General features: G+C 36.8%; 1 protein-coding gene across 7 annotated transcripts in view; it reads left to right on the forward strand.

The window, feature by feature from the left end:
* Window positions 1–12,934, forward strand: part of TFDP1 (transcription factor Dp-1) — a 37,932-nt gene extending 24,998 nt beyond the window's left edge. For 6 of the 7 annotated variants that reach the window (XM_039714340.1, XM_039714339.1, XM_039714337.1 and 3 more), the window contains exons 5-12: window positions 2,641–2,762; window positions 4,160–4,325; window positions 4,518–4,664; window positions 6,518–6,586; window positions 7,875–8,026; window positions 8,588–8,754; window positions 9,396–9,477; window positions 11,597–12,934. In XM_039714340.1, the coding sequence (XP_039570274.1) occupies window positions 2,641–2,762; window positions 4,160–4,325; window positions 4,518–4,664; window positions 6,518–6,586; window positions 7,875–8,026; window positions 8,588–8,754; window positions 9,396–9,477; window positions 11,597–11,744 (1,053 nt within the window). In that variant the 3' untranslated portion in view covers window positions 11,745–12,934. The remainder of the gene's footprint in view (window positions 1–2,640; window positions 2,763–4,159; window positions 4,326–4,517; window positions 4,665–6,517; window positions 6,587–7,874; window positions 8,027–8,587; window positions 8,755–9,395; window positions 9,478–11,596) is intronic. The other variant, XM_039714342.1, reaches the window with a different exon arrangement.
* The last annotated feature ends 8,526 nt before the right edge of the window (window positions 12,935–21,460 follow it).

A 21,460-nucleotide genomic window follows, 5' to 3' on the forward strand; every position in this document is an offset into this window, starting at 1 on the left:
TAGTTTTGCCATTTAAAATCAGTGGCTCTTTCAGATTCTGCTCTGAAATCTGGCATAGGGAAATGTAAATTTAAATCCATAAAAACACTTTTACAAATATTTGAGCTAAGTGGAATAAAATTGAAAGCATAACTATATTTTAGTGCTTAATTTAAATATTCTTTTGCTGAAATATTTATTTTGAGCTTTGTATGAGACATGAGAAATTAGATATTCTAAGGAATCTTATAATGCAGTAGATAATACATAGATAAAAGATATAGTAATTCTATAGATAATACATATAATAATTCTTTCAGTAATCAAAATTAGAATTCGAGTATTTGAGTAGAATTGGTCTCAATCTTCTAGAAAGCAACTGTAACATAGATATCTGAACTAGAGTGTCTTTTATTTATTATTTGTATTATTTATATCTGAACTAGAGTGTCTTATTATTTATATTTGAGGTTCTTCTTTGTATGAAAGCAGTGGAGTAGATTTTGAATGTAGAGTAGGTGTTAATCAGGCTTCTCTGTCCCCCTCTAGAAATGAACCTGTGAATTTGTGCACAGTTCATTTCTTCCTATTTCAGGACTCTCCTGAGTGTAGTAGAGGTTCGGGGTTTGCTGTTGCCAGTGTGTCTTTTCTCCAGCTGTAATTCCTCTCCTCCCCACCCCCTGCCCCTGTTCTCATTTGGCTTACATCTTTCAGAGTGATACAAATTCTAGAGGTACAGTGGTGGGGCTGCTCATGGAATTGTAAGGCAGGGAATTAGAGAGTGGGACTCTCTGCAAGCAAGATGTTAAATCATTTCTTGCAGTCTTCTGCCAATTCATCCTAGGGAATAGAAACCAGCTTACAGCTTTCTTCAGTTCTCCATATAATCTGTTTACTTGAATAGCACATGAGTGGTTTTCACTCTCTTTGGAGACATTTTGTGAGCCAGACCAGTTGGTATCAGAACTGATAGTACTTTTTTTCATGGGGATAAAGTGAGCAGGTTCACATGTCCTGTGCCAGCATTCCCCACCCTCATGCCATATCCTACAATCCTAAGTTTTGTTTATGAAAAGCAGTAGAGGAGATTATTTGGCTTTTCATAAGAGACAGAAACATTTCAGTGTGGTACATTACTCCTGGAAGGGAGTACTAAAGATATTCTAGCTGTCAGAAGTGGATATGAGACACAGTCTCAAGCTGCGTCAGGGGAAATATAGGTTGGATATTAGGAAGAAGTTTTTTACAGGAAGAGTGATAAAATGTTGGAATGGCCTGCCTGGGGAGGTGGTGGAGTCACCATCCCTGGATGTGTTAAGAAAAAGACTGGATATGGCACTTGGTGCCCTGGTTTAGTTAAGGTGTTTAGGGTGTGGATTGGATTTGATGATCTTGAAGGTCTCTTCCAACCTTGTGATTCTGTGATATAACAAATTTATACATTAACTGGTCAGAGTGGTGGCATAATATAAAGAGAACATTTGGGAAAAAAACACAGCTGTTTGTCTTTCCAGACAGCTGAAATCATGGATATCCTACTGTCACTAGACTACCTTTGGCACCATCAATGTAACTTTCACACATGAAACATTTAATTTTCAGTTTTTGTATTTTACTCTTGTTGAGACTAAACTGTTGAAGCTGGCCTGAGGAAGAAAAATTAACTTTTGCTCAGACAGAATGTAGCTGCAGGAATATAAGTCAAGCTTGTGGGTGGTGATGGGTTCAGGTTTGCTTGAGGCTCTTTTTAATTTACCTGAAGTCAGGGATACAACCAGCTGTTTCCACTGGGAGATAAATATACCCCAGAAAAGTAGGCATATCTTTGTACAGAAGAGTAATCTATATGGTTTATTTTTTCCCCCATAATCCATATTTTCTAGACAGTTACATTGTAAACAATTCAGAAATAAAAAACTTCACCTGCAAAAGTGGGTGTTTTGTTTAGCTAGTTTCAGAGGGCATGGTTCTATGTGCTAATGTTGTAGGTATTATTATTTATGGTCAAATTACCACATCTTCAGGACAGTTCACATGGAGGCTGGAAGATTGTGCTTAGCCAAGTGTGTGCTCTTAACGTGTTTGCAGTGGAATGGATTTGCCTGATTTGATGTCACTCACTGCAGTGATGAGGAAAGTTTACCCTTATTCTTTCTCACCTCTAGCACAGTAGTTTTGACTCTAGTGATAGAGGCTGACACCAGGAGAGAGGGTTCTTGCAAAAGCTCTGCATTTTCTCTGTGGTTTTACTGATTTTCAGATTTTCTTACATTCGTATTTTAACAGTAATTACTGGAGCCTCCTTATGCATAATTTGGTAGGGTAGGGGGGTTTTTTCCCTCCTTTTTTCCCCCCATTTTCCTTGGAAGGAGAGACTTTGTGTGTGTTTTGATATTGTCTAAGTGTTGAACAGTGTTAAGAAATCCAGCAAGTATGAAAACCTGATTTAAGGAGGTTAAAATATAAATGCTCGTATCTTAGGGTGTGCTCTAACTATATTAACTGTATTCAGAAGTTTTTTATGCAAGTTTGTATCAATTAGATGCATCTAAGAGAAGTATGTAAAATACTTGTGTTTGGATAATGCATCATTTCAGTTGTGTCACTTATAAATGTCTTGGAATTCTTACCATTTTCCAAATGATTTTATCTTCACTGTAGGTTATCGGTACACCTCAGAGACCTTCAGCACAAAATACTATCCTGGTGGGAAGTCCCCATACACCTAACACACATTTTGCATCACAGAACCAGACTGGAGATTCTTCACCTTGGTCTGCTGGGTGAGCAAAATGAAAGCTAGAAAGGATTAATAAAATGTTGGAAGTTTTCTTTTAAGTGTGGTCATAGTGTATGTTCTCCTCAGGCTAGCAGTGTGCCAAAGTATTTTCCTTTTCATCAAGAGCACTTCACCACTGAAGTCTGTTGTACTAAAACAGGGAGTAGTCACACCAGGAGTACCTCTTCATTGCTTGTAAAAGAATGCAGAGTATTTTCTGTAAGCTCTAGTAGATGTTCTGACATTACTAATAATTAGAGAATTCAGGTTCTAAAAGGCCATGGGAATTTGTGTGACTTGATTCTATGATTTCTCTTATGCTGGTGTATTTTCAGAATACGGTGTATTTCTGATTGAACAAGGGTATCCCAGAGTGTCATTTGAAACAAGAATGTAGTCCTTTTTGGGGAAAAATATTAAATACAAGGAACGCATTCTTTTGGTGTGGTTTTTTCATGCAAGCTTGTTTTTAAGGGCATCTTGTTAAACGTAGTTGCTTTAAGACTAAGTTTATTTTCGGTGGCCTGTTACATATAAGTAGATTTCTACTTTATAATTACACATTGAAATGAGATGTAAGAATTGAGACTTCCCCTTGAGGAAACTAGTTTTGTTGATACTTGTATTTTTCCTCTAGTTACAAGGAAATTTATATATAAAAACTTTGCAAAGCAGAAAACTTTGTTATACTGCTTGTATCTTGTAACTTTGAAGTTCTAATAGCAATTTCATATACTGTATAACTTCAAATCTGTGATATAGTAATAGTGTAATGTTTCATGAGTTCAACCAATACCAGACTTTGTCTGTTCAGTCAGTATCAGTATCACATTGCATAGAAAACACTCAATCTCTGTGCTACTTAAAAATAAAAATTTTAAAAAAGGACAAAAAAGTTCTCTCCTCTGATTCAGTTTTCATGTTTTAGTATTGATCCCCTTATCTCTTCTTGAAGTTTGGAAGGTTTTCTTTATTGACTCCTTCAAGTAATATCCCTGTTGTTAATTTGTTTGTCTGCTACTAGAAAAATTTCAGGCCAGGTTGGATAGAGTTTTGGGCAACCTCATTGAGTTGAAGATACCCTGGCTCAGTGCAGGGGGGTTGGACTAGAAGACCTTTAAAGATGGCTTGCAACCCAAACTATTCTATGATTTTGTGATTCTACTGAAGCTAGAAAAGTTGGCCAAAGAATAAATTTATATTTTGTTTCAGCATCAAGATACTAGAATTGTTTATAAATATTGTAAAATGTAGGAGAGAAGGTTGGTAAGGGATAAGAAGCAGAAGAAAAGGGAAGGCTTGGGTTTTTGACAGCAATATGCCTGTTTGAAATTTGAAAAAGAGACATCAAATATTCCAAAGTTTAAATATTCTTAAAATATATATTATACATATATTTAGGAAGCGGAACAAAAAAGGCGAGAAGAATGGCAAGGGTTTACGTCATTTCTCTATGAAGGTTTGTGAGAAGGTACAAAGAAAAGGAACCACCTCATACAATGAGGTGGCAGACGAGTTGGTTGCAGAATTCACTACCACTGATAATCACATTTCACCAAATGAATCAGTAAGTATATGGGAAGTGAATTACATGTGAACTGAATGGGGGAAGAGAAATTTCTCTTGAGATTTTTCTGTTTTTCCTACTGCTAAATGAAACAGTTCAGATGTTAACTGAGTTTACCCATTTGCTGTAATATGTTTATTTTCAAATATTTTTGACACAGGTATATTTTTGATTAATGCACTATGTCTACAGCAGGCTTATGACCAGAAGAATATTAGACGACGTGTCTATGATGCCTTAAATGTCCTTATGGCCATGAACATTATCTCTAAGGAGAAAAAGGAAATCAAATGGATTGGTCTACCTACTAACTCGGCTCAGGAATGTCAGAATTTGGAGGTATATGCATTTGCAACTTCACAATGGCTTTGTGTTCGAGTAAATGTTTACAGCTTTAGTATGTTCTGTTACAATATGTGCCTATAATCTTCTGAGATACCTACATAGAATAGTATGGTCCTCTTTGCCTCTTTTTATTTTATTTTTCATATACTGAACACACTCTTCAACTTACAGATTGTTCAAATGTGTCTTTGTTTAATTCTTTTATGTCAAAAATACAGCTTTTAAAAGTACACGTTCTGAGTGGAAGGTAGTAAAAAATTTATGTGTATTTCCAACATTGCAGTTGTGGTACTCAGGAGTTGGGAAGATTTGTTTCCTCCACAAACAGACAGTAGATCTGTGATGATAGATGTTGCATGTAGGTCAGTGCATGCAGGCATCTCCATTGCTGCAGGTCTTACCTTTTTGAGACAATTCTCTTAAGTGAGTATGTCAGACTTTCTTATTGCATGTCACGGGGAGGAAGTGAAATGCTTTATACTGAAAGAGATTCGTAAGTTCTGACAGGATTTTTTTTTTACTGTCCTGAGATTTGCAGAATAATAAAGTTACTGAGATTTACTGAAGTAAATTCACTTCATCTGAATGGAATGAGATGTTGTATTTATTCTTTATAAGTGTAAATTCCTTCAGCAGGACAAAATCGGTGAGAGAGTGCCAAAGTTAGGGGGAAAGTGGAACAAAAGTGTTTGGGAGCCTTATCTACAAAGAGATAATTCTAATTTTTATTTGATACTGATAATTGATTTTTCATTTAATTTTGTGGCAGTGAGTTTAATTTTTTAATTAATTTTGTGGCAGTGAGTTTCAGGTGTATGAGAAGCTTCTTATGAAATACCTTTTGTTTGGTTTTGAACGTCTTGATATGTTGATATCTGCTGAATATTTTTTTTAATTGGGAATGTTGATGACCTAGTCATTCCTTATTCACTTTCTCCATCCTGTTCATTGTTGTATTGGGTTCTCTGATGTTCTCTCCCATTATTTCCTTCTCCTTTCAGTACAGTTCTAATTTATTCATTATTCTCTTGTGTAAAGTCTATTCTGTATCACTGATGATCCTGATTGCTCTTTCGCATGCTTGTCTTGAAATAGAACCATCAGACCTACAGAATTCAAGATGTAAACATTCTGCTTCATAGAGTAATGTAGTGATAATTCCTGTTTGGTACTCTGTTTCTTGCCTAATAATTTGGATTTTTGGCTGTCAAACTCTCTTTTTGCTATGCCAGGTAACCCAGCATTGCCAGCAGATTCTGTCACCTTGTCACCTTAATCAGATTATCTGTTGTTAGAGTAGCAGTCTGTCACTTTAATCCCCGTGGGAATCTGCTGGGGAGCTTCTTCCACTAAGAAAGCTGTGTGTTTCCTAGCTTTTTGTCTCTTACCTATTTTGTTATTATTTAGTGCATATTAAATACTGTGAGGTCTTAACCTTGCACTCCATAGCAGCTTCATGTCTTTAACCATCTTTGATGGATCTTTCCAATACCTCCAATATCAATAAACTCTATGTCAAGTAGATTATTCTTGTCTATGTTTGCCTCTTTGAGAGAATTCTAGTAGCCCTTTGCAAACTTCTGTTTGCAAAGATGTTTTTATTTTCTTCATAGGTTGTTGTATTTTATTCCCCGGGATTCTAATTCTGCTTTTTGTTAGTTGCCATAGGTAGTACTGATGTATCTTGATAGTTAAGTCTCTAAATTATATGTAGAATCTTAATGATTGATTGCTATATTTCCTACCTCCAGTTCTCTGCTATTGAAATGATTTTAAAGGGAGAAAATGTTGGCGTAAAATGTTACTTAAAACCAACAAACTGATCAGTCCTTTTTGTCTGTCTTAAGGTGGAGAAACAGAGAAGAATTGAAAGAATAAAGCAAAAACAGTCTCAGCTACAAGAACTCATTCTACAGGTACAGTCAAGGTACTCTTGTCTATAGGGCAAGGTAACATATCTGTATTCTTCTTGTTTTATCCCAGTCTGAGGGATGGGAACTTCTAGGAAGACTAGAGGTGAATTTCAGGAGAAGGTGTATGCAGCTTTATTTAACACTGTAGTTTAGCTGGGACCATGCTGTTGGCCATTGCTATTGGGGATGCCATCAACTTTCCAACAGTTATGATGAATTTATTTGGAGTTTCAAGTATGTTTATACAGGGTTTATGTTGATAGGAGAAGTATTTCATACCATACCCTTTGAATTTTCCAGTTCAGTTCAGGAACTGAACTAGATACAGGTATCTAGAAGTTTCTTCTGTGTCAGCATCCATAGATAAAATTATGTGACTGTACAAGTTGTCTGTCATAATGCTCTGCATTGTGCCTCCCTGGAGACTCGCTGCCTCTGGTGTGTGAGTGGCTGGACCACTGTGAAACAGTGGCTGCAACTCCTTCCTAGGTTTCCCTTACTACACTTGGGGAAGCAAGTCTATTTCCCAAGTCACTGTGCTGCTGGTCCAAGAAATGTATTCCTGGGTAGCTGTGTTGCCTACACAGTAGGAAGAAGAATCTCAGTGATGCAGAAAGTACAGACAGCTGTGGGACAGCTGCCTGATTTTTATCAGTCTCTGTGTTGACTTTGGATTTTGATCTTAATTCTTGTTTATTTAATTTGATTTTGTGACCAGAAAAATATTTTTCTTTGTTCAGTAGTTTACTGTATGATTTATAACTTGAGTTTCTATGTTTTTTAATTATTCAAATTGCTAGTTTTTAAAATAGGAACATTCCATTGTAAAAAGCAATTTTGGTATTAAAGTCACTAATCTTAAATGGGTAATTCAGAAACCTAACATCAGATATTCAAATCCAAAACATTACATTTTTTGCATAAAATTAATTTCACTATTAACATTTTTTGGAGTACAGCAGCTAGTAGGGAAGAGTAAATGGAGAGGAGATAGGATGCTATGGGAAAATTAATTTTACCAGTCATTGTTCTCTCTCCATTCTGCCAGGGATCTGTCCAAAGAGCTGTGCTGGTATAGTTAGTAGAATGTGTTTTTTTGTTTTTCTCAGTAAAGTTTTACTGCATTGCCTTTTTTAATACTGTGATCGGTGACTCTTCCTGCATCTTAACATGCAGGAATATGGTAAACACTCTGTCCTTTTCTGCAACCATTGCTGGAATCCTTAGGAATTTTGTTAACGTGATTCTAAAAGCTTCATTCATGCTTTGATATTGCTGTTGCTTTTCCTAGCAAATTGCCTTTAAGAACCTCGTCCAGCGAAACCGTCACGCAGAACAGCAGGCAAACCGACCTCCCCCTTCCAATTCTGTCATCCATTTGCCTTTTATCATTGTGAACACCAGCAAGAAGACAGTGATCGACTGCAGTATTTCAAACGACAAGTAAGCTAACAAAGTTTTCCATTTGGCCTTTGGTAGAGCTTTGAGTTCTTATAAATGTTCATGTAGATTTGGTAAAGATTAAATACAAATTTAATTTACTTGTGTCTTTTGTATATTGAGAACATGCACTTCAGACAGCTGTTTTATTTACTCTTTGAATAAATAGACTAGTTGATTCACATTTCATAACTTATTTAAGACTTGCTATGTAGAGATACTAGGTATCTCTGTTGACATTTTATGTCATACTTAGCCAAGCAGTCTTTTCCTTTGTCTTTAACACCATGAAATGCAGCCAGTGGAATTGAAAATGGATTTCACTTTCAGGACTGCTGTTCTCCACTTTTGGTTCAAAAAGCTGTATTTTTCATCAGCTAAATAAAAACTCAATGTAAGCAGTCATGAGCAAATATATAAATCTTGAAAAATTTGATTGCTTAATGTGATGTGTCACTAACACACTTAACACTGTGTGTAAAGATTTTGAAATGCTGCAAATTCCTGAAAATTGAAAGGTAGTTAAAGTTACTGAAGTTAATTGAGACATTTTTTCCTTTCCAGGTTTGAATATCTATTTAATTTTGACAATACTTTTGAAATTCATGATGATATAGAAGTACTAAAACGAATGGGAATGGCTTGTGGGCTAGAATCTGGAAGCTGTTCAGCAGAAGACCTAAAAATTGCAAGGAGTTTGGTTCCTAAAGCTCTGGAACCATATGTGACAGGTTAGTTACTCCAAAAACAGTTGATTTTTTTCCTCCTTAATATAGGACTGTAAGAGCTCTGGAACCATATGTGACAGGTTAGTTACTCCAAAAGAGTTGATTTTTTTCCTCCTTAATACAGGACTCTTAAGAAAAAACATGAAAATATCTTAGATAGTTAATTTCCACTGGTTTATGGTAAAGATTTCTGTCAAGTTCTCAAATTTGTCTGCTTTTTAGTGTGTCTTCGGGAGCAAATGACATAGTGATTCATAAAGAGTGGAGTGTTACTCTTTGCACAACATTTTGCATCAAGCCACACAAGCAGATCTTTGCAGTGTGTAATTCTTTTAAGAGAACAGTATTTATGCTTGATTCACTTGCAAAGGCGAAAGGTAGTAAGTCCAAGCATATCATAAATACTGAAGTCATCTGTCTTGCTCACTTCAAAACAAATGTGTTTTTTTAATGGATTTTGTAATTTTATTGTTGCTTGCACTAGCCTTTTTTAAAATTATGCTGTTTTGGATATAGTACATAAATATGTTTTGTTGTTTGGGCTGCAAGACTCCTTTTCTGGACATTAAAAGATTGAGCATTTCCACTGAATTAGATGGGTGTGTTTGGGAGGATTGCTGAAAAGCATGTTGTTTGCTTTACAGAAATGGCTCAGGGATCAATCAGCAGTGTATATGTCACATCTTCATCGGGTTCTGCGTCAAACGGCACAAGATTTTCAGCCAGGTGAGATGAGATTTTCAATTAGTTTTTAAAATCTGTGGTCATCAAAGACAACTGGATATTAAATGCTTCATGAAACAAGTTCTGTTTTGATTAAATGTGCTATGGATATGTGTTTTAAGTTTATTCTCAGATATCACTTCTATGGTGGTTCTTGGCGGTGTCATTAAGGAAATCCTTTCCTGTGTAGTGGAAAGGTGTTAGAGTGGTATTATTCTTGAATGTGTTTTTTGTTTGGGGTTTTTTTCTAGTTTAGAGTTTGTGACAAGAAAACAGATACTTCTCTAATGATAGAGTGTTGGAAAGATTACTCCTTGTTCATTAGTGTCTAACTTTAAAAAGATTTTGATCTTCGGGTTTTGAACAGCAATCACAGAAGCTGGTAACTAGTATTCAGCTTTGTTACTCACTACTTTCTTATTACTGTATTAATCAAAAATATGCCCTTCTGTGAGCCCCACAAGGTTGTAAAATGTTCAGCAGTTGGATTCTGTGATGTCTGAGATCTTTTCTGACCTAATTGATTCTATGATCATTGAAACGCTTGACATTTGTAACAAATGCTTGAATTAAGTTCTGCATGTTTTGTGCAAGGGAACTCAGGCTTGAGTGAGAATTCTGCCAAAGTATCTTTAGAGGTGCTGAACAGTACCTAAAATCTCTGTTTTCAGTAAGTTTCCTTCTGTGGTAATGAGCATGGGGTAGTGAAAAAAAGCACCATGTGTTTTTAAGACTGAAATTTGAATAGCCACTGTTAGCCAGAGGCCAATAGAGAGCCAGAGGCTGACTGGGGTTCATTATCTTGGTGAGAGTACAAGAACTTCTACCATTTCCATTTCTTAGGAGTTTGCAAAAAGGCAGCGACAACTTATATTTAATTATAGGATATATGAATATTCATGACAATAGCAATGAACATTCATGGCAATACAAGTTGTGCTGCCAAGGCAAATGAAGGCTGTACATTTATTTAACAAGGTCTCTAAAGAAAGTTTGCAGAAGTCTGAAGGTGCTGCTACCAATACCTTCATTCCAGTTTCTTTGCCTTACTTACTAGGATACTTGGGTTATGAAATCCAGATTTTGGGTTTGTACTTTCAAAGTTTACAAAAGCAGAACAATAATCTCTATTTTGTTTTCTTTGCTTTTGAAACTGCCTTTGCAGATAATTATGGCAGACCTGTTGTAGGTCATCTGACTACAGCTAGACAGATATCTTAGTAGCTTGCTGCTGAATAAGTGTGCAGAACAACAGAAATGCTTGAACGTGTCTCACTGGATATGTTTTTCCTGTGAGCTTATAGGGTGCACCCTGGCAGTTTAATTCTGTGTGATGATAGACCATTGAATTGGCTCCATACAACAACAAGCATGCATGATTGTGTGTGTGCATTAGCTGGATCAGCATTTTAAAAATTACTGGCAAACATATTTTTGAAAGCAATTTTTAAATGATGAATGTCCTTCAAGGGAGATACTTTTGTACCTTTGATATTTACAAGGGAGATATTTTTGTGAATTTAAAAAGAAACTATTTTGTCATGAATTTGTGGCTAAGTTTAATAGTTTACTAAACTATTTAGAAAGTCAACAATTAAATAGATTTGCAAAGTAGCAGTTAATAATGGAGGCAGGAATTTTCTGGCTCTATTAAAACAAAATACTGCAAAATGAGAGGAAAAAGTTTCAAATTAAAAATACAGTAGATGATAGTTTGCTATGTAGTGTCAAGGAGTTAAGGAAAAGCTATTAATTCCTCAGTTTTCCAGGTCTTTGAATCAAGATTAGTGACTCTGAAAGATATGATTCACTTGCAAGTGTTCAGTGCTACACAAAAATACTAAAGAGCATAGCTTTGCAGCCTTAACACTAAATGTACTTTAGAAAAACATATTTACAAAGTGCCTGTGAGAAAGTTTAATCTTTATATTAAAAACTAAAGGAAGAAACCTAATAAGAACCTAATTTCAAAATTACTTGAGACTGTTTCATCTTTTTGGAGACAGCTTAGATATACACTAAAGATAGTTTATAAAGTGGCTGTGGCAGATTCATTAAAGGAATGAAATAGATATGGGAGAAATCATGAAGCAATGCCAACTGGCTTTTTTTTTTTTTTCAGTGACTTTTCCAATGGTGGAGATGGGATGTTGGCTACAAGTTCCAATGGATCTCAGTATAGTGGCTCCAGAGTTGAAACACCAGTTTCATATGTTGGGGATGACGATGATGATGACGATGATTTTAATGAAAATGATGATGACGACTGATGCCCTTTGCTTGTAGACTATTTTTTTGTTAAAATTCAGCAGGCTTCAGGAATAAATTGTTCTAGGGAGAAGTGTCTCAAATTACTTTGCCCCATCCCCCAAGGAGAGTATTGGTAAGCAGTTCTGAGTTTAGAAATTGCACCTCTGATAAGCAAACAAGGATTGTTTTATGTAGGATATTTTTAAATGTGGTGTGGATGTGTGTTTTTGATACCAGTGTGTTAATGCAGAGCCTTTATTTACTCTTGTTTTAGGGGTTTTTGGTTTGTTGGTTGTTTTTTGTTTGGGATTTCTTTTTTACTTGAAGGAAAAAGAATTTTGCCCCAAATGTTCTTTCAAAGTTTGCTAAAGAAAATGTAGACACATCATTGAGAAATAAAATACTATCCTTCTGTGGAAAATGAATACACTGAATGGCAATTTATTTGGAGTGTATTTTGATTATGCCACTTTTTGAGGGATAGTGAGCTAATGTAGTAGTGTTTTTTGTTAATCATGCAGTGTCCAAAGAACCAAACAAGAAAGATACGTCCTACTTTTTTACATGTTAAATTCCAGGAATGTTGTTGTGAACTTATTTTCCCTTAAATTATATCTAACATTATGATTCCATCAAGTTTATATACTTTTCACTGTATGTTGGGACATATGAATTACAAAGTTTTTGGCAAATGTTTACTGCCAGTTGGTGCAGCTATATAAAATGTCTTGAAGGTTTGGAATGATTTATTGCTTATGGTAAAATTTGCCTGATTTCTTACAGGCAGTCTTTGGAAACTTTTTATTATATAGTTGTTTACATACTTATAAGTCTATCATATAAAGACATGTACTGAAACAAATGTTTGTATTTGTTTCATAAGCATCTTCCTGTAATCTATTATAAAGTTGAAATTAAATATAGAGAATGTTTTAAGTTTTTTAACTCAAAATTTGTCAATCATTTTTAATAGTTCATTTTTATAAAAGGAATTTCAGGGCAGGTGGTAGTCTTTTTAAATTTATTCACAAACAATTAACTGCACAAATACTGTCAGCTGCCTATTCTAAGACAGTAGTCTTTTTATTGAAACACAAATAAACTTTTCTGTAATATTTTATGAAATATAAAGAGACTATAATTGTTTGACTTGTTTAACCTTGGCACTGTTAGTTTTTATTAATAAAACGCGCATGGGCATTTTTAACAAGCTCTGTGGTTTTTCTAATTCTAGGATTATTTTAGAACATTCCACTTCTCGTCACAAGACCTAGAATTAGCTGTCTTGGGATGCTGCATCTGTGCTACAGAGGGCCCAGAGTTTTTGCTTTGATGTAGTACTTTGCCCTTAGAGCTCTTGATAACTTATGGTGCAAAAGGCAATAACTTACCTGGTATATTCTCTTCTTTCACACCTCTTTATTTCATCCATGTTTCTCCTCAGCATGACAGGTCGATCTTAGTACTCCCATCTAGCTTCTGTTTAAAATCCCATGCCTAACGTCCTAACTTTTCATCCCATATTCCTCAGTCCTAACTTTGTCATATATTCCTATGTCCTCAAAAAAGGTTTTAATCTACTTTTCATCTACTTCCCTTTTAAACCATTTTGTCAGATCACATCCTCTGCTCTCACCTGCAAGAGCGTGCTGAGCTGGCTCAGTCACTGTAGGCTACTGTCACAGTCAGGATTTGATACTTCCACAAAGTCCAGGGAGTCCCTGCAAAGTATTAATAACTGTGCTCACTGTGGTTGGGGCTCCTGGATGCACTTGGAGCCTGGGGTAAAAGTGAAGTGTGTTACGTTGTTTTTTTTTTCTTGAAGGAATTATGCATAGACACATCTGTGTGGGGATATGTGTTATTAACATAGATGATATACACTGAAAGATTTCAGATTGTATCAGACTTTATAACATGAGTGAACCAAGCAAATTACTTTGTGGGACTGGGAAAAAAATCTGGGGGAGAGGAGGCCAATTGAAGTTTTGCTTCTTAGTGAAGAGGCCATTCTCTGCAGTGCTAATGCTAAACACAAAGTTCTTCTTGTAGGTGACACAGTTGATTCAAATTATCTTTGATGTTGAATGACGGTTCAGTTTGCAGAGGAACTTCGATTATTCCAGTTTTCCCTTGCATTCTTTAGTGTATGATCCAAGATTGACCTGCAGAGAGTGAGTAGAGGGATGTTAGGGAAAGAATCTGACAGTTTGATTTTGGTTCTTATTGGTGGAATAGTCCTCAGATAAGAAAAGGTCACGGTGGGAGTGAAAATATGACAAAACATTTTTAAGATGTCACTTTTTTCTTTCTTTTGCTGTGTGGAAATGGAATGGAATTCTGAAATGGAATTTGATACTGAAAACATTGGAGTGCTTTTGGGGAAATTATTTTTTATTATGTATTATATCTCTGGTTGAACTTGATTATGTTAAATATTTTCTTCTAAACAATTCTGTGATTCTGTGTAACCTTTGTTTAGGAACAGCTTTCTGGTAAAGGCAACAATCAATCATGAGAGAAAGTCTATAAACTCTTTACATAGCTGCTTGATGTCAAGCAGTCACTTGGTTACAGTGTTCAGGTGAAAGTGGAGACAAAAAGAAAGACAAAAGAGACCAATGGTGAGGAGCCAGGTTGAGATGAGGAAAGGAAATGTGAAGAAGTAGGTGGAGGGAAGCAGTAAAGAAAGAAGTGATTATAGTGGGGTCTTTGCAGAGGAACATAGTAAGAGAAAAATGTGTAACTTAGAAAGAATGAGAAAACAAGAGAAGACTAGTCAAAGACTACAAAAAAGAGTAGTAGCAGAAACTTACTTTAGAAAAAGAAAGGTAGAGAGTATAAGTATTTAATAATGTCAGGCGTAGCATGAAAAGAACTGGAAAGTGGAAGATAACTTCAAACTGTATGGCTCTAATCTCTGAAAAAAGGGGTGGAACATGTACAGATGGAAAATGAAGATTAAGAACAGGAGCAGAACATAACAGGAAATTGTGACAGGAAATTGTTGAGGAAATCTGTGGGAGAAAATACTGTAAGGAGATAAAAACTGAAATTCAGTTTAAGAAAGATTAAATGATGGTAAAGGGAATGAGAATTGTTATAAGGGCTCTGTTTGGGGTAAAAAATGGCAGGAAAGGAATGTACTTTTAATTCCCTTACTTAGCCAGCACTTTCTTGTGGTGTGGAGAAGAGGAAAAGGAGTTGCAAAGTGTGTATTTATGCTTCTGAAATGGTCCTGCAGTTAAGTCCTGGGAGCAGGGTGCATCTTTTGCGCTTTCTGAAGCTGTGACAGACTGTCTATTTTGGCATATGTAGCAAGTGAAGGATTTCTTGAACTGTTTCACAAATAATCTGCTTTGCTTTTGCCATAGGAATTTGTCTTAACCAAAGAGAAGCCATTATGACTTCAGAAACTGATGGGTTTTGGTTTTGGTTTTCTGCTTGAACCTCCCTTCAATGAAAGGTGGCAACTGTTGCAGGGAAAAACCTATATGTAGCAGATAGGGTACTGACCCTTGACAGATGCCCATTTATTTATTTGAATTAAAGGATGAATATTTAATGAAAGGATGTACTGTCACAAATCTCCTCATTCCTTAATCAGTGAATACATAGGTTATAAAATCTTCATATGAATGAGAAATCTGAAAATTGAATGCTGCTTTAATATTGAAAGAGCCAAAGTTAAAAACCTGAAAAACCAAAACCAGCCAACATGATGTAACACTACTGGAGTGATCACCACTACAAAGGACAGTATACCCAGTTTTTCCCAGATAGATAATTGTTTACTTTAGGGATTTTCTTTCTCTTGTCTGCTTGTGAGAAGTGTGTTGGCCATTTGTCTTTACAACTACATTGAGTTAACAACATGTCACCACTTCTCAGCCTTGTCTACTTCCAGAAACATGAGTCTACTGTCACACACACTTTATTGTTGAAGCCTTAATTGCCATTCATTTACCAGGAAAAGCAAAGATGATCCAGCACATTGAGAGCAGCCTTTTCCCGTCATTATTTTCTAAATTCAGGATTTAAGGTTATTCCAGGGTTTTTCCTGACCTTTGGTTTGTCCTTGAGCTTCCATGGATTCTGGTGGGTTACTGAAATGTTCAGTGGGCTGGGGCAGCTGCTGTATGAGGAGAGACTGAGGGAGAGCAGCTTGTTCAGCCTGGAGAAGAGGCAGCCTCGGGAGACCTAATGGCAGCCTTGCAGTGCTGCAGGAAGGGTTTTGCAAAGGTGGAGCCAGTGCACAGGGGTGTGTGAGGACAGGATGGAGAGACAACACACACGAGCTGAAATGGGAGAGTTTCCAGCTGAATATGAGGAACAACTTGGGATGGTCAAACTGTGGAACAGGCTGCCCAGAGAGGTTGTGCTGACTCAATCCCCTTAGGGTTTTCAAGACCAGACAGGAGAGAAGCCCTAAGCAATGTAGAGTCTGACCTCATGGCTGAGCATGCTTTGAGCAGAGATTGGACAGGAGACAACCTGAGATGCCTTCCAGCTTGAATTACCTTATGGATCCCATAACAGAGAGAGAAAGAAAAGAAGAAACATGTTAGAAAATGTCAGTGTTGGGAACAGACTAGCAAGTGGGTCATCTGGCTTGCCAGACTCGTCAGAAAATGACAGGAAGCTCAGCTCATCTTCAGAAGCTCTCAAAAGGTACCAAAGTGATGGAAAAGGTGGTCAAGTGTGCAAGTAGAATGAAGACTGTCTTCAAGATGAGGCTTCTAAGTCTGATGCTGAGAGCAGAGTGAGGAAGGGCAACAAGCAGCAATGCATGGGTGTTTCTGACTTCAAGAATTTGGTTACACTGGAAATTCCTGTCTGGCGTGGTGATGGTTCTCACCTGGCACCATCTGCCTCTCACTCAGTTGGGACCTGCTGTCCTCACCTCCAGTGAATGTCAGCACTTTGTGAAACAACAGTTGGAGAAAATGGTGAGGATTATTGGTGCACAGCTTGGCTGCGGTAAAGAATGTTCTGATGTGGAAGAGAATAAAGAAGAGAGGCTGGTGTTAATTGAAAGTCACCCCTGTAATACCATTACAAGTGCTTTTCTTTGTTCTGCCATGACCTTTGGTTAAATTGTTGGATGTTTTCAACATGTTGAAATTCAAACTTAAGCTAAAAATCTTGATTTCCTTTTATCAGGTAACTGTGTACACATTGCTATAAATAGTGCAGTTTCATCAGCCCTGCCTGGTCAGAGCATCTGCATTGTAACATGTTAAAAAGACAGCAGGGTTGCAGACTTTAGGCAGATGCCAGTTCTTTATTCTTGTGAACTTGAGAGAATTTATTAAAAATAAAGCAGAACATTAAGCACATACTCTTAAAACAGGCAGCTCCAGTAATTAAAGTTGGGCATCTTCTGATGCTGATTTTTAATGAACCTTAGAACAGTTCTTAGAGACTAAAATTATGTTGGAGTGCCAGTTTTTGAAGTGTGAAAAAGTAAAAAGTGTCAAAGATGTGAGGAAGTCCTGTCCAAATGTGTGTGGTCTAGACAGCTTGAGATCAGTCTTGAATTGTGTATTAGAAAAACTGTTGAAAGAAGAGGAAAATAAGCATGGAAGATTAATTGTTAATGACAGAGTACAGAATGGGTAATATCAAATGAATATGGGAGAAGATTGCAAATGTTTAGCTGATTAAGGAAACGATGGCTGTTCTTCAGCATATTTAAGCCTTTTTAATTTCATTGCATTCTGATTTTCAATACATGTTGCAATATCTCCAGGTTGTATGTTAAGGGGTTATGAACTATTTATTGCTGTAACGTTTTTGTGGCGTTGCCACTGACTGAACAGCTGCAGCAAGTAAGATTGTACTGCTGTTTAACAATTTCTTCAATAACCTAGAAGAAAATTTAAAAATACTCTGAAGTAGTAGTGGTTAGAAAAGAAGTAAACAATGAAGAGGAGAGATTAATGTGAATTATTTGGCGAGGAGGTCATGTCACACGTTACACAGGAAGAAGGACTATGCTGGAATTGTATGATCCTAAAAATGATCCGGCGCATCAAGGTAGATTATAACTCCACATATGGCCTACACTGTTTTGTTAGGAACTAGCTAATCTCAATTTGGATGTGTAGGTAAAACTAATAATGGATTGGAAAGTGGTGTTACATCCAGATGCATTCAGTGAGACCAGCAGTGAGCAGCAGCATACTTGTTAGCATCATCATTTCAAAGGATGTTGGAAAAATCAGGAGATACTCAGGAAAAAAGCCCTTCTCACAGTTATTTTGTTCCTAAGGTCAAGATCTATTACTATGAGATTTAAGGAAGTCTTATTTTGTCTTGTTTAATAAAAAGGGGGGAAATGCAGAAATTAGTGAATTTGTGTCAGGTCACACAAAAGAGATACCATTTCAATATCTGGGGGAAAAGTGACAAAAGATTTAAGAACTGGAACTTGAAATCAGAGTAATTAAAATGAGTTACCTAGCTGATGATAGTAATAAACTGCTGGAACATATTTTTATTGGAATGATCACATTCCCACACTTCTAATAGTAGGACTACCTGCAAATATACATATTAATGAATGATGTTATGCCAGGTGGTTCTCCAGAATTCACTTCTTTCTCAGAGGTGTAGCAGGATCCTAAAAAAGGAATTTTCAGCCCAATTTCTGCTCTTAAAATAATGAGAAGTTTGGTGCATCCATTGTTACCACTCTGGTAGAAAACATTGAAAGAAAAGTGAAAAGTCTTCGTCCCCAGTGAGAGGAGTCTTTCCAATCAAATTGAAGAAAAGGGCACCTTTTCTTTCATGCACATATTTAATTTTAGTTTAAACAAAATCTTGTTGGAACTTGAGCTTTTGTGCCTGAAAGAAATGAAGCTTGTGAAGGGAGTTTAGGTGCACAGCAGAAAATACTTTCTGCAAGCATTATTGATGTAGCTGTTACTTTACATCCAATTACTGAAAGGAGCACATGGTTAGACAGCTTTATTTGTTGCAGAATCAATTTCTGCTTGACTTTTATTACAGGTAAGAGATTAAAAACAGCTCTGTGAAATGGTGGGAGGAATTCCCAAGTGCAATAGCAATGACATCATATGAGACCATTAAGCAAAGACTCAATTATTAATATCTAGTTCTGAAAGGTAGAGGAGGCTTTGAACTTGCTGTAGTCTCACAGCCGTAGCACAAAGTCCTTTAAGCATCACGGTGCTTGTATTCAGTGTTTTTCTCCACTCATTATTTTAATAACAGACATTAGGATTTTACACTTCAGTAATTTACTACTGCCATGAATATTGATAAGGAGGAGGTGTGGAAAGTGCATCTCCAAGCAACTGCTCTGTTTCTGTTCGCACTGATCCTCTAGAGTTTTATTTAACACTTTCAGCAGATAAGTCTGGAAACTAATATTTATTGGATATAAAAATTCATGGTGCTAATGTATTAGTTTCATGGCCTATTTTGCATTTCTCATGTCTTTTCTCCTGGTTAACTTTGCAGTTGCAGAGCTGTTAGGAAAAAAATGTCACTGGGAGGCACTGTGTGGTCTCTGTACTGCCTTCCTGACCCCTGCACTGCTCCAGAGGCATGGACTAACCACCCATACCCATCCTAGTTATCTGCATCTAACTAAACTCAGGAATTTGCATTTGGTTGCAATTCATTCTTAAATCTGCTGCTTCAGTTTCTCGTGTAGCCTGATGAGGTTTTTTTCCCCATTTATATTGTTTAGTTTAATCAAATACTGCTACTATTGCAGCTGAATTTATGTATAATCTGTGTATATAATTATATCTACATATACCTGGATACACATATGTATATATTTATATATGTTTTTGAATGCATGTGTATCTCTCAGGGAATTGGACTCTTGCAGTTAAAATGCTCAAAAGACTGATAAATGTGTCTGGTTTCAAATTTGAAAACAAAGCTTTTAAATTAGTTCCTTAACACACTTTGTGCTAATGTTAGCTCCTGCATAGCAATAATTATTGCTGTGTGTATACAACTGTTAGTCTGTAACACTTCCCAGTCTCTTAACACTAAATTCACTGTGCCTACACAGTACCTTGCAGCTGCTGCTGTACAGCTGGCACTGGTGGCCGAGGTCCTCTCAGTCTCTGGTGAAGGTGATGAGGCTGGAGGGCTCTTAGAGAGAGGAAATGTCTCTCTTAATTTCTTCCCTCTCATTGCTGGTGTTTCCTGCTTCTTGGCCTCCTTCCCCTGGATTCAGCTGCTTTTTAGCTTGTTTAGCTTTTGCCAGTCATGCTTCTCGTGCCTTGGGCAGGATGCCCTGCCTGTTTTCCTTCCCATGTGCTTATTTTGGTCTGTATCTTGTAACTTCTGTCGTTTGTGTGCCTCCAAAGTGCAGCTGTGCTCACTAGATGACGTGCTTGTACGTAGTGTTGGGCTGTGCCTGCAGTAATTAGTATTACAGAGTATTTGCATGATGGGCATTCTGCTACTTAAGTGTGCTTGCATTTGGGGTTTGGGCAGGCTAATTCTAACTGCACTTTTCTACTTCACTCGCTACACTAGCCACAAGTCTTGCTCTTTGTTGCTATTATTTCCAATTTCAATAGAGAAAGGGAATAATCTCAGATGGCTAGAAGTTCAAGACACATTTAACCTCAGGATGGCAATCTTTGTACTTAGAGAACCAGATTGGGTGGATCTTTTTTGATGTCAGAACGCATCATCGTTTGGTCAACACAGGGACACTTCCCTTTCTCCATTTATCCCATCCCAGGACTTTGTGTGGAGCTGGCCTAGGCTGTTGTTCTGAAGCACACAATCCATAGGGAATTTGTTCAGCATATTCCTGTGCTGTGGCTGTAGGGCTGACTGGACTGTGCCCTTGTGCCACTGCATTGCCCAGCTGAGTGCAAGCTGTAGATGCTAAAAACAGTCAAGCAGAGTCTGCCCTTGTTAGAGCATCAAGGGAAGGGTTCTTGGTTTTCTTGGAAATACTTAAATGTTCTGTTTGTGGACAACATTTAACCCATCTTGAACATGAGTTACTATTTTGTTATCAAAAGTATTTTATTGTTTTCCATGTCATTTTGGAAAGATGCTGAGGGGGAGACCTGTGTTCCAAAAAGGACATAAAATTGATTTTCTTTGTCTCTCAGAAAAAAGGCAATGCCACACTGTAAAAATTGAAACAGAAAAGGCCAGGGGGAAAATTTTTTTTCTATGAGGAAGCATTTTCTTACTGGTTTTGAAATGCAGAATTTTTCTAAGAAAGGCTCAAATATCATTTGTGGCTTTGAAGATGAAATATTCCCCTCCAACTGGATTCTGTCTACAAGCTGGCTGGCTGAATGTTGCTGTGGTACAGGAGGTGATCTGTTACATCTTCCTGCTTTCTGAAATGTCCAGGCAGTGAAGGTGTAAAATGATTTCTGCTCTTGAAGGTTTTTTTGGTTTTGGTTTTGTTTTTGTGTTGGTGTTTTTTTTTTGTTTGGTTTTGGTGGTTGTTTTTTTTTTTTTTTGTTGTTGTTTTGTGGTGGTGGTTTTTTTTGGTGTTTTTTTTTGGGGGGTGGTTTTTTTGTTTTGTTTTTTTTGGGTTTTTTTGTGGGTTTTTTGTTTGTTTGTTTGGGGTTTTTTTGTGGTTTTGTTTTGTTTTTTTTTTAATGTGTGTGCAGTGTTTATTTTCTGGCTGGGGCATCCTGCCTGGGCTTCAGGTAACATAAACCTACTATACAGACACAGCAATCCTGTCTCTCTGTATTACATGAGATAC

Source organism: Passer montanus, unplaced genomic scaffold, assembly GCF_014805655.1.
Source record: "Passer montanus isolate IOZ18808 unplaced genomic scaffold, ASM1480565v1 scaffold3, whole genome shotgun sequence".
Lineage (NCBI taxonomy): Eukaryota > Metazoa > Chordata > Aves > Passeriformes > Passeridae > Passer > Passer montanus.